The sequence below is a fragment of the Salminus brasiliensis genome, chromosome 10, assembly GCF_030463535.1.
Source record: "Salminus brasiliensis chromosome 10, fSalBra1.hap2, whole genome shotgun sequence".
NCBI lineage: Eukaryota > Metazoa > Chordata > Actinopteri > Characiformes > Bryconidae > Salminus > Salminus brasiliensis.
The window spans coordinates 32,129,426-32,144,697 of NC_132887.1; the positions used below are offsets into that span (position 1 = coordinate 32,129,426).

The 15,272-nt window shown below is 40.4% G+C and overlaps 1 protein-coding gene across 1 annotated transcript; it reads right to left on the reverse strand.

The window, feature by feature from the left end:
* Positions 1-3,511: 3,511 nt before the first annotated feature.
* On the reverse strand, positions 3,512-15,105 carry pole2 (polymerase (DNA directed), epsilon 2). Its single transcript, XM_072689835.1, has 19 exons — positions 14,990-15,105; positions 14,478-14,578; positions 14,150-14,225; positions 13,977-14,054; positions 13,736-13,829; positions 13,568-13,642; positions 13,388-13,471; positions 13,165-13,221; positions 13,024-13,072; positions 12,693-12,765; positions 12,418-12,590; positions 12,238-12,327; positions 12,086-12,140; positions 10,697-10,756; positions 10,373-10,450; positions 10,142-10,250; positions 5,523-5,699; positions 4,474-4,541; positions 3,512-3,758 (listed from the first exon to the last, which is right to left on the reverse strand). Exons 1-19 carry the CDS (start codon positions 15,055-15,057, stop codon positions 3,740-3,742), a joined length of 1,584 nt encoding a protein of 527 aa, XP_072545936.1. The 5' UTR covers positions 15,058-15,105; the 3' UTR covers positions 3,512-3,739.
* Positions 15,106-15,272: the final 167 nt, after the last annotated feature.

Here is a 15,272-nt window from a genome sequence, read left to right on the forward strand (position 1 = left end):
GACCTCCGAGACAAAATAGTCTCGAGGCACAAATCTGGGGAAGGATACAGAAAAATTTCTGCTGCTTTGAAGGTCCCAATGAGCACAGTGGCCTCCATCATCCGTAAATGGAAGAAGTTTGGAACCACCAGGACTCTTCCTAGAGCTGGCCGGCCATCTAAATTGAGCGATCGGGGGAGAAGGGCCTTGGTCAGGGAGGTGACCAAGAACCCGATGGTCACTCTGTCAGAGCTCCAGCGTTCCTCCGTGGAGAGAGGAGAACCTTGCAGAAGGACAACCATCTCTGCAGCAATCCACCAATCAGGCCTGTATGGCAGAGTGGCCAGGCGAAAGCCACTCCTTAGTAAAAGGCACAAGGCAGCCCGTCTAGAATTTGCCAAAAGGCACCTGAAGGACTCTCAGACCATGAGAAACAAAATTCTCTGGTCTGATGAGACAAAGATTGAACTCTTTGGTGTGAATGCCAGGCATCATGTTTGGAGGAAACCAGGCACTGCTCATCACGAGGCCAATACCATCCCTACAGTCAAGCATGGTGGTGGCAGCATCATGCTATGGGGATGTTTTTCAGCAGCAGGAACTGCCAGACTAGTCAGGATAGAGGGAAAGATGAATGCAGCAATGTACAGAGACATCCTGGATGAAAACCTACTCCATAGCGCTCTTGACCTCAGACTGGGGCGACGGTTCATTTTTCAGCAGGACAACGATCCGAAGCACACAGCCAAGATCTCAAAGGAGTGGCTTCAGGACCACTCTGTAAATGTCCTGGAGTGGCCCAGCCAGAGCCCAGACTTGAATCCGATTGAACATCTCTGGAGAGATCTGAAAATGGCTGTGCACAGACGTCTCCCATCCAACCTGATGGAGCTTCAGAGGTACTGCAAAGAAGAATGGGCAAAACTGCCTAAAGAGAGGTGTGCCAAGCTTGTGGCATCATATTCAAAAAGACTTGAGGCTGTAGTTGCTGCCAAGGGTGGTTCTACAAAGTATTAAGCAAAGGCTGTGAATACTTATGTAAATATGATTTCTTTGTTTTTTAATTTTAATAAATTTTCAGAACTCTCAAGAAAACTTTTTTCACATGGTCATAATGGGGTATTTTGTGTAGAATTTTGAGGAAAGAGATTAATTTAATACAATTTGGAATAAGGCTGTAACCTAACAAAATGTGGAAAAAGTGAAGCGCTGTGAATACTTTCCGGATGCACTGTATATATATTTCATTTAAACAATGTATTGTCCATTTCATTCCAGGCATTTCATCAAACAAAGCTGAGTTACCTGAATTTGCAGACTATAAATGGCATAAAGTCACTCAACAGCAATGCGAAAGACAGGTGGAGAGCCTGCCAAGACATGAAAGCTGTAATTCTTTGCATAATAATTATTACAATTTCTTTGCATTCTTTGAGCAATTGTTTTTGAGCAGTTGTCATTTCTGCTAATAAATGCTCTAAATAGCAATATGTTTATTTGGAATTTGGAGATACATTTTGTCATGTCCATGGTTTATGAAATACAATGCAAATGTTAATCTTAATTATTTCTGGAGCTGTGTATATACACACGTGGACAAAATTGTTTGTACCCCTCGGTTATTGAAAGAAAAACACACAATGGTCACAGAAATAACTTGAATCTGACAAAAGTAATAATAAATAAAAATTCTATAAAAATGAACAAATGAAAATCTGACATTGATTTTGAACCATGCTTCAACAGAATTATTTTAAAAAGTAAACTCATTAAACAGGCCTGGACAAAAATGATGCTACCCCTGAAAATAATGTGACCAACGGGACATGTTAAATCAAGGTGTGTCCACTAATTAGCATCACAGGTGTCTACAGGTATCTGATAAGAACTCTCAAAACTATCAAGAGATTCTAGAGAGAAATGTGCTGCCCAGTGTCAGAAAACTTGGTCCCAGTTGCAGGTCATGGGTCTTGCAACAGGATAATGACCCAAATCACACAGCTAAAAACACCCAAGAATGGCTAAGAGGAAAACATTGGACTATTCTGAAGTGGCCTTCCATGAGCCCTGACGTAAATTCTATTGAGCATCGTTGGAAGGAGCTGAAACATGCTGACAGGAGCTGAAACACACAACGTCTGGAAAAGACACCCTTCAAACCTGAGACAACTGGAGCAGTTGTCTCAACATGAGGAGTGGGCCAAAATACCTGCTGAGAGGTGCAGAAGTCTCACTGACAGTTGTGAGACTTCTGCAATCATTTCTATCCAGGCCTATTTCATGAGTTTTTTTTTTAAATAATTCCGTTAAAGCATGGTTGAAAAGCAATATCTGACTTTCACTTTTTTATGATGATAAAAAAAAAAAATTAATTAGCATTTGTATTTATTACTTTTGTCAGATTCAAGTAATTTTGTCTGTGTGTGTGTGCATATATATATGCAGACAAAATTACTTGAATCTGACAAAAGATATATATATATATATATATATATATATATATATATATATATATATATATATAAAAAAGATTAGTGCAATTCTCTCTTTTTAATAATCTTCCACATAGTTGCATTTGGTAATCCCAATGTTTGACCAACATCTCCAATGCAGGCCATCAGCAGTGGAAGTCTTTATTGGCCTACCGGTCCCATTGCGACAAAAGAGCTCACCAGTGCTGTTTCTTCTGAATGATCTACAAAGTTGCTTTTGGAAATAGCAAAATCTGACTGATGTCTCTAATGCAAGGTTAGTAAGGATTGTTCTGCCATCAGCAGTGGAGGTCTTCCTTGGTCTCTTTGAGATTAATGAGCTCACTAGTGCATTCTTTCTTCTTAATGATCTTACCCACAGTTGCTTTTCGTGATCCCAAGGTTTCACCAATGTCTCTAATAGAAGGTTAGAAAGGATTGCAGTAAAGGTCATCACCAGTATAGGCCTTCCTTGGCCTACTAGTGGGCAGTAGTGGCTCAGCGGTTAGAGCGCCGGGATATCGATAACAGGGTTGTGGGTTTGATTCCCGGGCTCGGCAAGCTGCCACTGTTGGGCCCTTGAGCAAGGCCCTTTACCCTCTCTGCTCCCCGGGCGCTGGAGTAGGCTGCCCACCGCTCTGGGTGTGTGTGTGTACTCACTGCCCCTAACACGTGTGTGTGTGTTCACTACCAGATGGGTTAAATGCGGAGGACACATTTCGCTGTACAGTGACAAATATGTGCACCTTTACCTTTAATCCCATTGCGATTAATGACCTTACCAGTGCATTCTTCATTCTACTTAATGATCTTTTTCTTCTTAATGATTTGGGTAATCTTAAAGTTTGACCAATGTCTCTAGTTTTTGTATTCTTGTTTTCCAGCCTTTCAGCCTAGCCAACTAAACAATGGCAACTACAGACTCCAAAGGTGTTTGAAAGGTTAGGAACCAAGCTCAGGTGTCTTACGCTTGCACTAATGAATGGAACACACCTGTGAAGACAAATGTCTCAAACATTATGGCCCCCTGAAATGAGGGGGACTGTATAAGCAAGGAAAAGTCTTTGTTCAAAACATTATGAATGGCACTGTAAAAGTCTCATCTAAGGCCAATGCTAAGTAAATGTAATGCATACAAATCATGTTGTTTTTTTCTAAAAAATACTTTAATTAAACAAAAAAAATAAGAGAAACCTTTAGAGTTCACACACAAACTGTTGAAAAACTGTTCAGTAGATCTGTTACAACATTACAACGGGGAAACCCACAATCATGTAGTCCATTCAGCTTTAAAGTCCTTGTAATTTGCTGTAAAAAGAAACGCAAAAAGGAGACCAGTCATTAATAAATAATTACACCCCAAAGACTCCCCCCCCCTAACAGCTGAAGTTCACTGCTTTGTAAAAGTAAACTCGCTTTGCAGACAGATTTGCTTAATGCTTTAACAGATCTTTGCAAATGCTGCAAATAGCAATTTACTGACGCTACCTCTGCCGTGCCCTACTAGTTTGCTCAACTTTACTATATGCGAGGATTACGTGATATTGAACATGAACCACATTATGCAAACCACTGAACGAATGACTGCCACCTCACCCTGTGCCAAGTATTTAACAATAATATAAGTGTAAATCAGAAGCAGACCCATAGAGCACAGTCATAAATTAACCAAGCTTTTCTCTCCTACTGGACACTAGATTGAAAGATGGCTGTGTCCGAAACTGTCACAGCAAAATCAAGGCAGTTTAAATAACCACGGCAGAAATTAAGGCAGGCAAATAACCACTTTCCTACACCTGGTTCCATAACACACTCTGCTGTCTATGTTTTCATGCTAGTAAGTTTCTCTCTCTCCTCTCTTCTGTGTGTGTGCACACAAGGCAATAAGAGATATAAGAGAAGTATTGTTATTAGTATTGTTAAGTATTGATATAAGATAAGTATTTTAAAACTAAAGCTAAACAAAGTAAGCTGATTATTTAAGCTTAATTTTATTCAAGTATCAAACAAAGAAGCCTGGTACCTGTCCTCCACGGTTCTGTTTGATGGGTAGTAAACTTTGAAGGAAAAGCCACTTCTTGGAAAAGAGCCCTGTAGCAGTACAACACAGTAAAATAGTTTTCAATGTCAGATTACTTGGTTAATCGTTAGAAGTTTCCAGTAATGCAGTAGCTTATACACTCACTGAGCACTTTCGTCTTACCACTGGCACACTGCTTCGCATTCATGCAATCATTTAATCATAGCAGCAGTGCAATGTGGGTCCAGCAGCTTCAGGTTATGTTCACATCAACCATCGGAATGAGGAAATATCTTGTTGATGAGAGACTTTAACACAGAATGGTCAGACTGGTACGAGCTGACAGAAACACTACAGTATCTCAGATTACCACTATGTATAGCTACAATGAGCAGATGAGCATTTCGGAACGCTACAACACTTTCAGGTTCATTAGCTACAACAGCAGAACCTGTTGAGTTCCATTTCTGTCAGCCAATAACAGAAAGCTGAGGCTGCAGTGGCCAAGGGTTCACCAAAAGTGAACAGTTGACTGAAAAAGCATAGCCTGGTCTGGCGATTCTTGGTATATGCCGAGGCACACAGACAGGTCAAGGTCAGAACTTGATGCCAGCAGCATAATTGCATGGACCTCCATGGTTCGTGTCAACAGTCCAGGCTGGGGGAGGTAGTGAAATGGTGCTGGGAATTTCAAAATACTTTGGGTCTGTCAATACCAAGCATTCAAGCTTAAATGTCACAGGCTAATTAAGGCGCTGACCATGTGCTGAACTTGTTCTTATGGTCTTCTAGTCTTGAGGAACTCAAGCCATCAAGACTTGTTTAGAGGGCAAGGGGAGCCATACCCAGTATTAGTGCAGTGTTCCTAATAGTGCTAAGTGAGTGAGTAAGTTATTAGCATTTATGGCCATCACTCCTTCAATTTTTATTCTTATTCATAATTACAGAGTTGTATTGTAGATCACTGTAGACAGTGCTACACATCTCCTTAATGTAATTTAGTAAGTTAGAACATTCACATGCACTGAAAAAGCAAACAGTAGGTGAGATACCGGATTGATGGAGAGGCATTCCGAGTTAGAGACATTGAAGGGGTCATATTTATCAGCGAAGATGATAACGTCAGGCACAGGATAGACCCTTAAGGAATAGTCATATGCCCAGAACACCGGACTGACATAAAGTGGTAGTGGAGTCAGATGGCCCTGAGACAAGATGGTCTTCACAAACTATAGAAAACAAAGACGAAAAAAAAATTAGTGAAGGGCAAATACAATATAAAAATGTAGATGTGGGCAGAAATACTTCAAACAGAACTTCAGATATTCCCTTTCTGAGTCACTGAGGACAATAACAAACTGTAATTTATTAAATCAAATAAGTCTGACCAGAAGCAGCTTAGCTCAAAGCACAAATGGGTGGGTAACTTGAGGCTCCTGCAGATGCTGTTGCACACAGATGATCGGGCTCTAAATACCTGTGGGGTGTGCAGAATCATTGATTGAGAAGAGGTGGTACAGTGCAGTGAATGTCTTGTTCAATATGTGGTAAATGGGTCAAAAACCAGATGTTAATGACTGGCAAAAATGAATGATTGCATTTGGGCATTCCAAAGACCATAGTGTAAGGGAGGTAGCTTAATATGCAGGTGTATCAAAGTGTTTGGTCATATGGGTCTACCAGCAGCGTTTTACTGCTTGTGAGTAAAAGTTGTTTCGCTTCCAGGCAAGAATTCCTTCTAGAATCCAATGCAGGTCCTTCACAACCAATATCTGAAAGAACACTCCACAAGGAACTGCATTTTTATTCACAAGCCATGAAACCAGCCAGCAGTCCCTCAAGTCAGGTCAGGTTCAGAGGACACTGTGGAGCGTAATTATGCTCCTCCAGGACCAATGGTGCAACATGGAACAGAAACAGGTCTGTCAGTTTTGGCTTTCGGGCACAATTCTGACAAGAATTTTCTTTAGACTGGGATTTTTGCCACTGCTGGTAAACCTGCATGACCATACACTCTGATGCACCTGCAGATTTAGCTACTTACTTTATACTACAGTCTTTGGCACAACCAAATGCAATCACTTCTTTTTGTCAATCATTAACATCTGATTCACAAATCATTATTCACCCATCCAACAAGGCATTCACTGCACTTTACCATCTCTCTTCAATCTATGAATCCCTTCACTCACCCGGCAGGAGCCTGAAGTTACTACCATCTAAAACTATCTTTAATAGAAATAAGTGCATACGTTTTTCTTTTATTCTTTTTATTTACTTTATTTACTTAAGACTTTATTCATTTAGTGGTGCTGACCGTTACAAAATGTCTAACTTGCCAAGGCCTCTTATTTTCCTTTTAGATCCTATCCTATTAACTATGATTAACGACAACTGGTAGCTTCTCTGCACCCACATAAAAAAGGCTTGTTTGACAGCACTCATTAGATTGACCAACACACAGTACACTTGAAAAGTTCTCAGAGCTCAGTGCTAAAGGTCTCCATGCCTGTACACCTCTACTGAACTAGAAGCAGAAGAAAAGTTGGCTCCAATCTGATAAAAGCCAGATAAATACTACTGAAGAATGAAGCATATGCTGAAAAGATTACCCCGCTACAGTGAAGAATATTGGTAAACTGGAGGCCATTGCCAATGGGAAAGGGGCTAGGATGCATCAGGAATGCTGCCAGAAGCTGGTCTCTAGCTTTGCAGCACATTTCCAGGGTTGCAGTTGTTCATTAAAAATGCTATTTAGCGATTAATTAAATGAAAACACTTGTTTAATTAGTTGTGTTGAGATATTTAAATAGGTCCTGTTTGATTGGTTTATGGCAAACACCTGCACATTTGTACGTTTCGCCATTTAACCACATTTACAATGAGAGGTGAATCATTTGTAATGAGTATATGTGAACATGCATCCTGAACTGTAAGTATTATCAAGGTTATTTGAACTGTTTATAAGAAACATGCGCATACACGGTAGAGCCGCCTCCCCCAAAAGAAAACAAAAACATGGGTCGGGTCTTGGCTTCTGAAGTACCGATCCACTTCCAATCCTTTGGTTTGCCGTAACCCCAATTTGGTGTCCTCTAGCTGCCATCAATAGACATGATTCCTAGCTGCTGCAGGCAAACTTCTCATTTTTTGGAAAGCTACCCAGACAGAGTTCATCTGGGCGCTTTTTTCGGTGAGGAAAACAGTTTATCTGAACCGATAAGTGCGACAACGTTAGTTTCTTAGGCTAACTCTGCATTCCACCTTAAATAGTGCCGCAGTTCCATTAAGTCAATTTCAACATCAGAGTGTCACTGCTGCATTATTTAAGGTGGAACAATAAGTTCGGGGAAGAGTAAAAACTTTAGCTTAGAGTTCGCTCAGCGACTCGCATCTGGTAAAGAGTTTGTTAGCTGGTTTTGTCTGCGCTGCCAAAAACCACCCAGTTTCTTGTAGTTCTGCAACGACACAGATATTTTAACCCATTAGATCCATTTGGAAAGATCTAGCGTTCCCGTCATTACTCTTAAATTCCACCTAGATAGAAATCAGACTCAGAAATGCTCTGCTCTACCTCCTATACCAAAGAAAGGAGGAGGCTAATACTAATGCAGACACACACTAAGTGATCTGACTGCAGAGTTGTAAAGGAGCTGGGAGCTGAATGGTCAGGTAAATCTTACTGAACTGTAAGATATTAAACACTACAGAGTTTTAAAACAGTTTAAAAAGTCGCTCCACACAAAGTAGATCAGATTACAATTTAGTCTGATTACAGTACTGGTACTAAGAATAGTGATTTTACTGCTGTTTACTAGCTTGGATTAGCACAGATTACCTAAATTGTGGGGCTGTATTATTTACAGAAACACAAAGATCAGATTGGAATTGGCCTTTAAGAGGCTTGAATCTCAGGGAGTAAAAAACCTTGATTGGGACATCCCTAGTTTTAATTAATGAATTAATAAAATTACATATGAAAGCAGTAATATTACTACTGATAACCATCATAGTAACAAAACATCAAATGACACATTAGGAGGCTCCATGTGGTCTACTGTGCTAAATACATACACACATGGTCACGTTGGTACCCCCCGGTTAATGAAAGAAAAAGCCACAATGGGCACTGAAATAACTTGAATCTGACAAAAGCAATAAATAAAAATTCAATAAAAATGAACAAATGAAAATCCGATCTGATTTTGGACCATGCTTCAACAGAATTATTTTAAAAAGTAAACTCATTAAACAGGCCTGGACAAAAATGATGGCAACCCTAAAAAAATGTGACCAAAGGGACATGTTAAATCAAGGTGTGTCCACTAATTAGCATCACAGGTGTCTACAATCTTGTAATCAGTCAGTGGGCCTATATATAGGGCTACAGGTAGTCACTGTGCTGTTTGGTGACATGGTGTGTACCACACTCAATATGGACCAGAGGAAGCAAAGGAAAGAGTTGTCTCAGGCGATCAGAAAGAAAATTATAGACAAGCATGTTAAAGGTAAAGGTTATAAGACCATCTCAAAGAAGCTTGATGTTCCTGTGACTACAGCTGCACATATTATTCAGAAATTTCAGATCCATGGAACTGTAGCCAACCTCCCTGGACGTGGCCGCAGAAGGAAAATTGCTGACAAATCAAAGAGATGGATAATATGAATGGTAACAAAAGAGCCCAGAAAAACCTCTAAAGAGATTAAAGGTGAACTTCAAGCTCAAGGAACATCAGTGTCAGATCGCACCATCCGTCGTTGTTTGAGGCAAAGTGGACTTCATGGGAGACGACCAAGGAGGAAACCATTGTTGAAAACAAATCATAAAAAAGCCAGACTAGAATTTGCCAAACTACATGTTGACCAGCCCCAAAGCTTCTAGGAGAATGGCCTATGGACAGATGAGACAAAAATGGAACTTTTTGCCAAGGCACATCAGTTCCATGTTCACAGATGGAAAAATGAAGCATATCAAAAAAAGAACAGCTTTGCTGCATCTGGCACAGGGTGTCTTCAATCTGTGCAGGGTACAATGAAATCTCAAGACTGTCAAGGGATTCTAGAGAGAAATGTGCTGCCCAGTGTCAGAAAGCTTGGTCTCAGTTGCAGGTCATGGGTCTTGCAACAGGATAATGACCCAAAACACACAGCTAAAAACACCCAAGAATGGCTAAGAGGGAAACATTGGACTATTCTGAAGTGGCCTTCTTTGAGCCCTGACATAAGTCCTATTGAGCATCTTTGGAAGGAGCTGAAAAATGCCGTGTGGAAAAGGCACCCTTCAAACCTGAGACAACTGGAGCAGTTTGCCAAAATACCTGCTGAGAGGTGCAGAAGTCTCACTGACAGTTACAGAAATCTCAAAAGGTTGTGCAACACAATATTAAGTTAATGGTACCATCATTTCTGTCCAGGCCTGTTTCATAAGGTTTTTTTTTTTTTTTTTTTTTTATAATTCTGTTGAAGCATTGTTGGAAAGCAATGTCTGACTTTCACTGGTTAATTTTCATAGCATTTTTATTTAAAGACATTCTGAATTCTCAATTCTATTTATTATTTATTCTAAGACTGGTCTTTTCTGGGGAAACTCACTCCAGAAGAGGTCACTGTGGTTTTGGAGTTAAAACTGATTCTGACGGTCTTTTAGCCACTTAAAGCAAAACCAACTCACATGGTTCGGAATGTCAATATTGCCACTGGGGAGTCTTACGCAGTTGCGACACATCTTGTTGACCAAGTCCTCTCGGATCACAACTATCTCCTGACTGCAGTACTGAATCCTTTAAAAATAAATAAAATTTGTCATGGGGACATAAAAACACTTATCAACCAGTAACAGAGGAATGATTAGGGGAAAAAAAAAACAAAAAAAAAAACAATCATCAGATCCTACACGTTATACCTGCATGGGTTGGTGGTGAACACAGAGAAAGGCACACGTTGTTTAAACTCCTCAGTGATGTATTCAGCAAGGGGAGGTCTGGAGATGTAAATACCAAACATTATCCTTGCAAGCTTGTTCACTTCAAAGTAACAAAATACAAAGCACATCCATGGGTCACCTCAAAGTCACCCCTTATGAAAGAAATGGTAACCAATCTATCTGAATTTTATTTGGGCATTTTTGATCATTTGTTTCATAGCAGAAGGGATGGTGACTGCTTTTCCTACCCTTGTGACTTCAAACAATAACAAGTGAATATTTTTTTAAATATTTTTAACTTACCTAGGTAAAATGGTGCTGGGTCCGGGGTCCTCAGGACCAGGAACAAACACAAAGCGACTGCTACAGTGACAAAAGACATTACAGCACAGGACACAAATGTTAACCAGTAACTATAAAGCAAAGCTGATGTATGATTTATATTTCCTAAAATGTATATTTTCTGCTTATATGGCCCCCTGGAAGTGCCCTCCATAAAGTTTGGGACAAAGACACATTTTTCTTTGATATGCTCCTCTGCTTCACTGTTTAAGATTAAAATCAAACCAATCAGACATGACTAAAGTACACATTCCAGACTAGGGATGTCACAAGAATCGATACTTTGGCGCCAAGTCAAAACCAGGCATTTTTGAAGGTCTTTTGCATTTGAGTTGGATAATCAGGAAGAAGTTATACCAAAAGCCAGTATGCCAATGGGGTTTACCAGGGTTGACAATTATTGAATTATGCAGTAATTGGACACAAAGATGTGTACTGTCAGGTCATAATACAAGAGGTGTCATTTAAACATGTTGAAACTAAAATGAAGTCATGAATAAATATTTTAATGGCGTCTGGTTGGTTTGAGTTTACAACTGTAAAGCAGAGGGGGGGTATTAAGGGCAAATGTGGCTTTGTCCCAAAGATGGAGGGCAATGTATATGCCTGCTGTGGAGAACGCTACTGTGGTTCTTGCGGAGATCAGAAATCCATCTAAACTCAATCTAAAAATTACACAGAAATTGGTTAATGGGTTTATTATGGCCCATTGTGTTGAAAATGAACTTGGCAAAGACAAAGGCAAAGACATTGTACAATTTAAGCTCATCTTAGAAATAAATAAATAAATACATAAATAAATATATAAAAAATACTTAGGCTGATATTAATGTGACTTTAGCTGCCAACCAGAAAAGCCATCTTTGAAAATGGGCCAAGGAGACAAGAAGAGCAACAGTACACAGAAAGTCACAGTTTAATACAGAAGGAAAAAAAGCAAAGGAACCTTCAAATGCCACCATTTTGAAGTCATTATTTTTAGATAAAAATGCTACAGAATTAGAGGTGGGAGATCTGGTAAAAATGTGATATAAAATATTTTCTTAAAAACTTGTATTCAGTTACTCTACCATTCTGAGTACAGTGATTTCTATTCAACATCCGCTGCTCTTTATCTAATTAAACCAGTCTAATGACACTGTTTGTAATGAAACCTGCAGCTGATCAATGTTCTTAAACCACTAACAGTATCCTCTTAGAAAAGCATATTGTGTGCCAAAATAACATCATAATTTATCACGCCATATTACCCAGCTCTACGCTGAATGTTGCTTTAAAAAGTAAAGAATCAGTTAGTTTAGAAACCTTTGGGGGGGGGGGGGGGGGGGGGGGGGGGGCTATGCATCTTACCTGTTGTGGATGCTTGGATGTTCACAAATTAAATCAGCTAGGGCTTTGAGAGACTCTGAAACAAATATTATCTACATCATGACATGGCCATAAACGTATCAACTGAGACACTTCTATGAAGCGACCGGGAAAAGAATTTGCAATTCTCTTACCTTTAAGTGACTTGACCTGATTTTTGCCATAGGGGGCAGAAGAGAAGTTGCCGCAGAATATGAAGCATGTGGGGGGCGCTGCTGAATAGCCTGGAGGGTGGAAAAAAGGTCTTCAAATTATTTTTTTGGAAGGCATGTTTACTGCGTCTGTGGGTCTTTGCACAACTAGAGACTTCAGACCTGAAAACATGGCCTGAATCTTTTCCAGGACCTCCACACTGTCCAGCCATACATCAGAAACGACAACAAACATAGCATCTTCGTTCTCCTCCTCCAGCTGTTTCAGCTTGGCTGAGGCCTTTACAGAGGTGGTACATGGTCCACCGAAGAAATTGATATTCCCATAATATGCCCTGATAAAGGAAAGCAAATGTCTTCATTAAACCAAGTGCTTTGTTTTGTAAATGTATGCAGACTGAATGTACACAACAATACACTCAGGTTCTAAAACTGACCTGGTTGTAGAGGAGGGCTCAATCGGAGGGAATCCGAAGGCATTGACGTGGAAGACCGAGTCCTCATACCATCCTGTGGGAGACAGTACATGGCTGAGTCAAGTTAAGGTTTATTTGTCCCTTCCACAACATGTCAACACACTCAACACTAAATGTAATGCGCTTGTGATGAGATAATTTCAGGTCATCTTAAATTGAGGGGTGAAATAAGTATCGGACAGTCAAGCTCTTAAAAAAATATTCAAAACTCATTAGTCATGTGTCATCATGACAAGACAACCATAGCTACCATGCGGACATTACTCGGATAACAATGCAGTTAGCACCTCACCCTCAGCCAGGACAAAGCAGGATTCTGTGTAAAGTCCGCTGTGGAACTGGTGAGGAATAGAGTTAAGGTTCGGAGGTTTGCTATTTTATGAAATGAAACCACAGATGAATTCCCTTTTTTGCAATTGCAGCATAAGGATATTGCCTTGGAAAGATTCAACTGCACAGAGCCAGTCAGGTCTTCTAGGAAAAACTTTCCCTGGGGGGCAATTGAGGAACAGAATCAGTGCATCTGCTGCATTCAAGTCACAAATTCTTCAAGTAAAAAAAAAAACCCAAAAAAAAACCCAGAACTCAGCAATCCCTAAACCCCCATTAAGATGAAACGCTGGAATAAATAGAGAAGTAGAGAGTTGCACACTTGCCTCTTTAAGTTGTGTGACCATGCCAAGAACAATAACTTCTCCCAGTTTAGCTGTGCTTCCTAAAAGGGCCTCCACAGTCTTTAACTACAAGGGAACATGCAGAACCACAACAAAAGTAAACTATAGAAACGCACACACCCGGCCCTGGTGCACACCCTTAAATAAGTAGTGCTGCCTTACCTGGAATTTATTTCTCCCTTCATCTGAAGCTGCGCCGATCACAGGAGCAGTGAAAAGTTCATGCCTATGAGTCCGCTAAAAGGTAAAATAGCATTTAAAGATAAACCTCACTTTTTTTATTGTGATTGTTTTAAAGGAGCTAAAACTTAGCTAAATTCAGGGGCTGACCTGCTGCAAGATGGTGTAGCGCTCCCGGAAGAGTTCTGCCTTGTCTCTGGCCTGGCCGCATATAGTGGGTGTAGGATGACTGGTCATACTAATACTGCGAATTAAAAAATATACTGTGATGGTCATTCTTGGATGAATTTCACATACAACAATGTTACTTTACAACACTGATCAGTGGTAAAAATGCACTGTTGCAAAGTAAAAAACTAGCAGGACAAAAAAAAAAAAAAAGGTTTCTTACGGTACAAATTTCTTCCTTTCTGTGCTGTAGATGAATCTAGGTATGTTGAAAGCTCCAATAATGTTGAAGACATTGTCTCTAGAAACCAATGACCAACAGTTAGATCACAGTTCTCGCCCAAGAGAGTCAGTGACCTGTCACCATATGTAAAGAGGTGGAATCTGGGTACTTACATGGTTTCATCACATGACTGACTGCAGTCTTGCACAGCCGTCTCAGCTATGGAGAGCTCGATCATGCTTGACACCACTGTGAAACGAACGCAACAACGTGATTCATGAGAGCATTTTTAGTAGGGCTGCACCAATCCATCTTTGTCTGTTCCAATACAGATACCGATACAAGAACTTTGCGTATCTGCGGATACACATCAGGCTAATTATCCGATACCCAATCCAGCTAAATTTGTTATTATCGGGACCGATATCCGATCCTAGCATTGGATTGGCGCATCCCTAATTTTTAATAATAATTGAAAATTCAGTATTAGCAGAGACTCACAGGGCTGTTTTTCAACCGCGTCCAAGATCTTCTCAAGGACATCGTCCAGCTCAACTTCACTGACAGACTCCAACACCTCCACCAGATACCTGCTAGCTTCACTGTGAAGGAGACATCAACATGTTCATTATCTTAAAGTGTCAGTGGCTGCGGTTTTAAAGGGACTGGAGTATTTTAAGAGACATTTCGGTCGCGTCAGATTCATTGAATGATCTTCAACGAACTTCCTTTCTTATTTGCTTTCGTCCATGGCGACAGAAGACACAGTGGCAATCATGGCTAAGCTGACAGATCTGACCATACTCTAGTGTAGTAGACATATACGTGTAATAAACAAAACTGATGCTAGGTAGCACCTAACGTGGCTATGGCACTAGCTACAGTTGTCGGGACTTATGGTGAGCGAAATCCTCAGCAAGTCAGTAGCGTGTTTTGGTACACTCTCATAACGCGTCGTCATGCTGCTTTATTGACCCAAACAAAACTCTTTTAATAACGAAATCATAGCCTACGGTCGGAGCATCAATCCGCGCATCTTGAAACCAGCGGACACTTTTGTTTTCAGTCTCCGTACATCCATCTTCTCTCCCTCCGTTGGCGCAAAATTTCGGCTTCCGCGCGCCTTCCGTCCAAAACTTCCCTTACGAAAACGCTGCTCCGCCCCAGCGCTTCAAAATAAAAGCCAAGTGGACTACGACTCCCACAACTGCCGCTTTAAATACGTTGCAAACGATCACGGAATACAGCTAGAAACTCAGACTAAACTACCTAAACTAAAATAAGCGTCATTTGCTG

Excerpts from the sequence above, each read along its gene's own strand:
- pole2 (XM_072689835.1), bottom strand. The coding sequence starts at position 15,057 with ATGGATGTACGGAGACTGAAAACAAAAGTGTCCGCTGGTTTCAAGATG. Across the intron at positions 12,766-13,023 it reads CTGCTTTGTCCTGGCTGAGG|GATGGTATGAGGACTCGGTC; the intron begins GTGAGGTGCTAA and ends TGTCTCCCACAG. Across the intron at positions 10,251-10,372 it reads TTCACCACCAACCCATGCAG|GATTCAGTACTGCAGTCAGG; the intron begins GTATAACGTGTA and ends TTATTTTTAAAG.